Here is a 6,056-nt window from a genome sequence, read left to right on the forward strand (position 1 = left end):
ACCTTAAGCATCGATGACTTTGGGTATCACGGACGTTCGCCGGAAGTGATTTTTCAGCTGTCGTTAGCCGTTGCTATGGATACACCGTCCGTCCCTGATGAAAGGTCACGTCGACAACGCAGGATCACTTAATTTGACGTCCTGGAGAAAACGCAGAAGTACAGGTGGATTTGAGATTAAAATTGCCGTACTTCGAAGATGATTTGATGTCATTCACTCCGATGACCACATTAAATTTTCTCGGCTGTTGTACTTGTAGTCATGTCAAGCTTGCAAGTTCCCGGTGAAGGAGGAAATTACGCTGGTCGAAGCAGATCCTCGAGGTTAGTTGTCATGCAGCTTAATTTTTTTTGGACGAAAATCTCTGAAGTCTTGCAAGTAGCTTAGCGCAATGCGTACTTTGAGAAAAAAAATTCTTAACCTTAGGTTAAAGTTAACTTCGCTACAACAGATAAATATCAAAAGTCGTCCGTTAGTTTTGTGCAACAAGCAGTCGGCAGTTCCTATTTTGTTTATCTTTTTTGCCCGGCCCGGCTCAAAGTGCGACATCTAGCTATACGAATGTACACACTTTTTTCTCTAGTAATCTTTCCTAAAGGACTATCTGAGATTGACGGAAATTAAAGAATATAGGTATCCGTGATACCGCCCAAACTGGTTTGAAAATAAAATGTGTGTTGCAGCTATTAAACTTACCCTTACACGTAAAGCATATTATTTAAGCTTAAGTAATAGAGCACTTTTTCCGTGTTTATATAGCCTCATCTAAACACGAAGTTGGTTGGGAGAATTCAAGACAGTTTGCAACTGTGGTGATTATATACTGGCCATGCCATTTGTTGGCTGACTGGTAGAATTCATATTAATTACTTTACTGACGTACTACTATCCTCTGTATAGAACATTTAAATTAGCCTAAAATCGCTGGGAAACGAAGGATTTTCAGCTTGGGAATGAAAAATATAAATTTTTACCAAAAATAGGGTGTACGCTCGAAAACTGGAAGTAATGTATAATTGGGGGGACTTATATTTACATATGCTACAGAGAGGTTTAACACTGCATTTTTTAATCATATCAGATCAACTGGGCATGATGTTCATGTAAGCTAACTGGATACTTGTATAAGTTATCTTTTAAAGGCTGAAATTTCATGCATTGTTTAAAACAGTGGTAAAATGGATGGAGTGAACAGAAAGACATTCTCCTGTGCCATGAAGTCTTGCAGGCTGAGCCATACAGGGCTAAAGAGAAGACTGTGGGCAGAGCACAGGCATGGGAGAAAATTGCCAACATTCTCAACAAAAGAGCAGAGTTTAAAGTTAACAAGAGGTCTGTAAGAGATCATTATATGGTCCTGGTGGAAAAATTAAAAAAAAAAGACTTCACAATAGTTAAAAGCCAGTGGCATCAGTCCTGAGCCAACCAAGCTGGACAGACTACTCAAAGAAATCATAGAGAGAGCTGAGGCCTGTGATCAGTCAAGAGACAAGGAGGATGAAAACACAAGAGAGAAATATCAGAAAGAACAAGAGCAAGCTAAGGATATCAGGCTCAAAGCCATGGAGTCATTGAGTGAAACGAAGAAATGGTCACTTTCAGATGGGGATGGGGAAAATCAAAACAAGGCCAAAAAGAGGCAATCCAATGGAACTGAAATGGTGGCCTATTTGAGGGAGCAGGCAACTGAGGAGAACAGGCTAAAAGAGAGAGATATAGAAATAAGATCTGTGCAGTTGGAGAAAGAGACTGAGAGGTAGCAATTGCTTGACTAGCAGCATAACAGCCTGATGCAACTGCTGTTACAAGAGCAGCAGCAGCAACAACAACAACAACAACAACAACAACAACAACAACAGCAGCAGTTGCTACAAATGCAAACCTACATGGCTCAACAGCAGTATAAGATGCTTATGGAAATATTAGAAAAGAAAAATTGGAAAAAGAAGTGTAAATCCTCAAATATGAGCACTCTCCTATCCACGAAAATTTGAAATAAGCACCCTGCCCCCTTCCCTGGCCCAGATTTGAACATTAATACTTGCTTTCAATTCAGCTTGCAAACATGTTTAAAGTGAACTGAAAAGGATCCCTCTTGAATAAGCACCCTACTGTTTTAACTCAAAATTTGAAAAAGTACCCTGAGCACCACTTATTTGAAGATTTACAATATTATACCATGAAACATATATTTTATGCCTTTATTTTTTGTAATATTGTTGGATATCTTTTGAGCTACTCTTTTAAAACATTTTTTTTTAACTATGATTGTATCGGCCCCAACCAAAGCAACAGACCAGTACATATTAACTTCTTGATCAAAAGAATCACCATATACTTCAGGTGGAGTCTGTTAGTGTGATGAAATCGACTGCTTACATATTTTTTATGCTTAACATATTTTTTATTGCTTGTGATGTCTTCATGCTTTCTGTATTACATTTTGTATAATTTGTTGATGACACAATTTATTCATACCAGCATATACATTGTAATTACTTATCCTCAAAAGGTATATTACTGATGAGAAATTAATGCCATGTATAGAACTTTAAAATTTACATGACTTGCTATAATATAAAACTGGGCACAGTACTTTGAAACAAAATTTTGATTAAAAACTCTATGAACTTTGCCATACAGTGTAATGAGCATTTATAACACAAGCCCTTATTTTTATTTTGGTACAGAAGATTAAGTGATTAGACAAACAGAGTCCCCACAGTTATCATGTTATTTTTAAAAACTTGTAAGTACATAAAAAGCAAATTGATATTTGTTTTTTATTTGTCTGTCCTGTTATTAGCAATTCATTTCGTCCAAATCTGTGGATCATGTCACCCAAACGACATGGGTATGCAAATCTTTTTAGCAACAGTCCCTCTATGCGGTTGGCCTGAGTTCGTTGGTGGCAGCACAGACTCGCAGGTAATCCAAGGGCATCAGCAAGTCTAACAATGTCCATTTTTCTTACTCGAAACTCCTGAAAACACTCTGCTTCGTCCATAGAATCGAGATCAAAACGATCGTAGTCGGCGTGAGGAAATGATGGATTTTTGGAGAAATTAGCGTCATACAATAACAAAAATTCTTCTTCGGAAATAAAATGATGACTCCATGCTAGAGAAAGCATTTCTCGAGCTTCCTTTAAACTGGACATCGTCAAGATCGAGAGCACGCCAAGGATGTGTTTACATTTCGACCGACAACGTCTGTAAATTAGCGTAATTGTTTTGCTTAACGCAGTCATGTCACGAACTCTGTTGGCGACAACGTCGTTCCCAGGTTCCCCCTCCTGCGAACGATCGAACGTCCGTGACACCCAAAGTCATCGATGCTTAAGGTCCCTAGTAGCGCGCGCGTATCAGCAAATTCACAAACAGAAGACTTAAATTAAAGTGAATAAACGTCTCTGTGATAGTTCTAATAAAAGATAATACGCGCGCTGCTCTATTGCGTCAGTTACACATATTTTCAGTGGGGAAAAGTAAGATATCCCATCGCGACACAAGAATCTGACACAATAAACTAGTCAAATGTTCCTAACAGCCCGTCCCAAAAGTGTCACTCACCTCTAAGTCATCACGTGCTCGATATTCCGAAAGTCTTATTTAAGTTGTCTTCACGCTGGAGTAATTGACCTTGAAGAGCTCGACGCTATAGTGTTTTCTCTCCAACTTGCAGACCACTTTTATATTGTTCTGACTCTCATTTGTGTTCAACTTTCATTTTCCCATTGACCGGAGCATGCTCATAACTTTATCCCTGAGACGGGAAGTTTTAAGGAAGTTTAAACTGTCCATTTTTATCCTTCTCAAACTAAAAAGGCGTAAAAATATTTACCTTGGTGCCGCTATTTATACACTACATTGCATGGGCAAGGCAAGGAAAGTCCAAAGTCAGCTCTAAACACAGCTTCAATATGACAGGATCCTTGCGACATATCATTTAAAAGATTGAGTAGTTTAATAGCTGAGAAATCTCGAAAAGTTTAAAAGTTTGCAAGAGTCTTTAACAACCGGAGTCATGCGCTAGAGAAAAATGATTAGGGCGAAAGTTAAACTTCGTGGTTATTTTTGGTAAATATATACTTAAACGAGCTGAAACAATTTCCTCCTGCTTTATCTCAGAGTCAGGGAGGGGTAACAACTAAGTAAACGACTAAGGGCAGTTTAACCAGTTCTATTGATATTAAGTCGCTGCAACTCTCTTCCTTATTTTTGCTTTACAGTGATGTTACAGTTTTTATTTTTCAATTTTTTTTTTATTTAATGGTGATATATGAATTAGAACTGCTACACTAGTAGTTCCCTTTTTTGTGTAGGCGTCAGAAACCACCCTCTTAAAATACAAGCGAATGCCGCGCCACGAATACTGAAAGCTCTGTCAATAGCATTATCAAATGAGTTCCAGCACTGTTTGTCACTTTATAAATTAAAACTTAGCCTAAATGATCCAGTTTTACTTTAATGATGATTGCCAGCCCCATCAAACGACTATTTAAAGGTTTCATTACAATAAAAGAAAAAACAAAACAACAGCAACTATTTTTTTAATATCACGGTCTGTTATGCAGGAGAGAAATATTTGTTGCGTGAAGAACATTTTCTAAGTGCTTTTGATAAATATCCATTTAATGATTATTTCCGAATTTTAATTTCTGCGTTATTATATGAAATTCAATATTTGTATTCAGTTGGGTTGAAATGTATGAGCTGTAAAGTAGTTTTTCCACTTCTTCTACTATCGCACTTTCAAGTGGCTTGGCTATAAATTTTGTTCAAAAGCAACTTTACTCAGCCTAAAGTAAGGCGGTAAGATAATTCAGAAGTCTTGTCGAATTCATTTCATTATTTTAAGTAAAATAGCCACCCGCGAACCCAACAAAGGCTGTGGTGAAAGCAAACGTGAAATTCGATAACCATCTTCTCTAACAGATGCCATTAACTCCTTCACAATCGAAAAACCCCGCATCGCAAAAAAAAAAGAAAAAGAAGAAGAAACTGAAGAAACCTATGATATAAATAAGTAGTCTTTCCTTTTGCTGGTGAAAATCAAAACTTTATGTCTATTGTGAAACAAGAAAGGTGGTGGGTGCTAAGGAAGATGGTGCCACAGGATTCCAGGCAGATGTCATAAGTGAACTCATTAATCCTTACAAACCCTCTTAACATGAAGACTCATTTCATCCACACACTGACAGTTCTTGTTGTATTTCAAATGAATAAAGGCTGATAGTTTCTAAAGAAACTGTTTGGGGCTGCGTCGGTGGGGGTAACGAAATAATTTGAACATATCAACAAAGTTGAAATGGTAAATTGGCCACCGTTACGATTATAAAAGCTGACGTTTCGAGCGTTAGCCCCTCGTCGGAGCGAAAGGAAGGGCTAAAGTTCGAAACGTCAGCTTTTATAATCGTAACAGTGGCCAATTTACCATTTCAACTTTGTTGATATATTCAAATTATCTTGTTGTATTTCCTTTGGTTCTGACAAGGAGAATTTTGTATGATAGTCAGAAGCTTGTTGAGTGTATGATCATTTTCAGTTTATTCTCATGACCTCTATGTTTGATTGGTAGATGAGAGGCTGTTGGGAGGAATTAGAACCCAGTCACTCTTTGTCATTAAAGGGTGATTTGCGCAAAGTGCACTAAGAATTTCAAATTATAATTAAAATGAATAACTTTTTGTGTAGCTGTTCCGTTTTGGCGCCACAATGCAGTCGCAAAGAGTCTGGGGACGAATTAGCCTTTTTATATTTAAATAGGCGCAACGAATTTAAATACTTGTCTAACAATCAACCAAACACATCCGCTAAAAGAACATGTAAAGAGCTGTATAAAGATGTTCGGATTACCCAACAGAATTGTAAGTAATATTTCGTTGCGATTATTTCAGCCTTTCAAGTGTAATTACATATTTGAAACACAATTCATTCATTTGCTTTGCAGTTTGACTGTTGCCGATGTTACCTTTGGCAACCAGTCCAGAAATAAAACAGTTATCTGTGCATCTGTAGCCTTCACATTTAAGTAACGCTTCGCTACGTAAACGC

At 37.5% G+C, this 6,056-nt stretch overlaps 1 protein-coding gene across 1 annotated transcript; it reads left to right on the forward strand.

The window, feature by feature from the left end:
• Window positions 1-12: 12 nt before the first annotated feature.
• On the forward strand, window positions 13-2,786 carry LOC148722322 (uncharacterized). The gene is given in 3 exon segments (XM_088736742.1): window positions 13-323; window positions 1,189-1,372; window positions 1,374-2,786. Coding segments are annotated over 3 exon segments (633 nt in total). The 5' UTR covers window positions 13-261; the 3' UTR covers window positions 1,761-2,786.
• The last annotated feature ends 3,270 nt before the right edge of the window (window positions 2,787-6,056 follow it).

The sequence above is a fragment of the Stylophora pistillata genome, chromosome 10 (genome assembly GCF_964205215.1).
Source record: "Stylophora pistillata chromosome 10, jaStyPist1.2, whole genome shotgun sequence".
Taxonomy (NCBI): Eukaryota; Metazoa; Cnidaria; class Anthozoa; order Scleractinia; family Pocilloporidae; genus Stylophora; species Stylophora pistillata.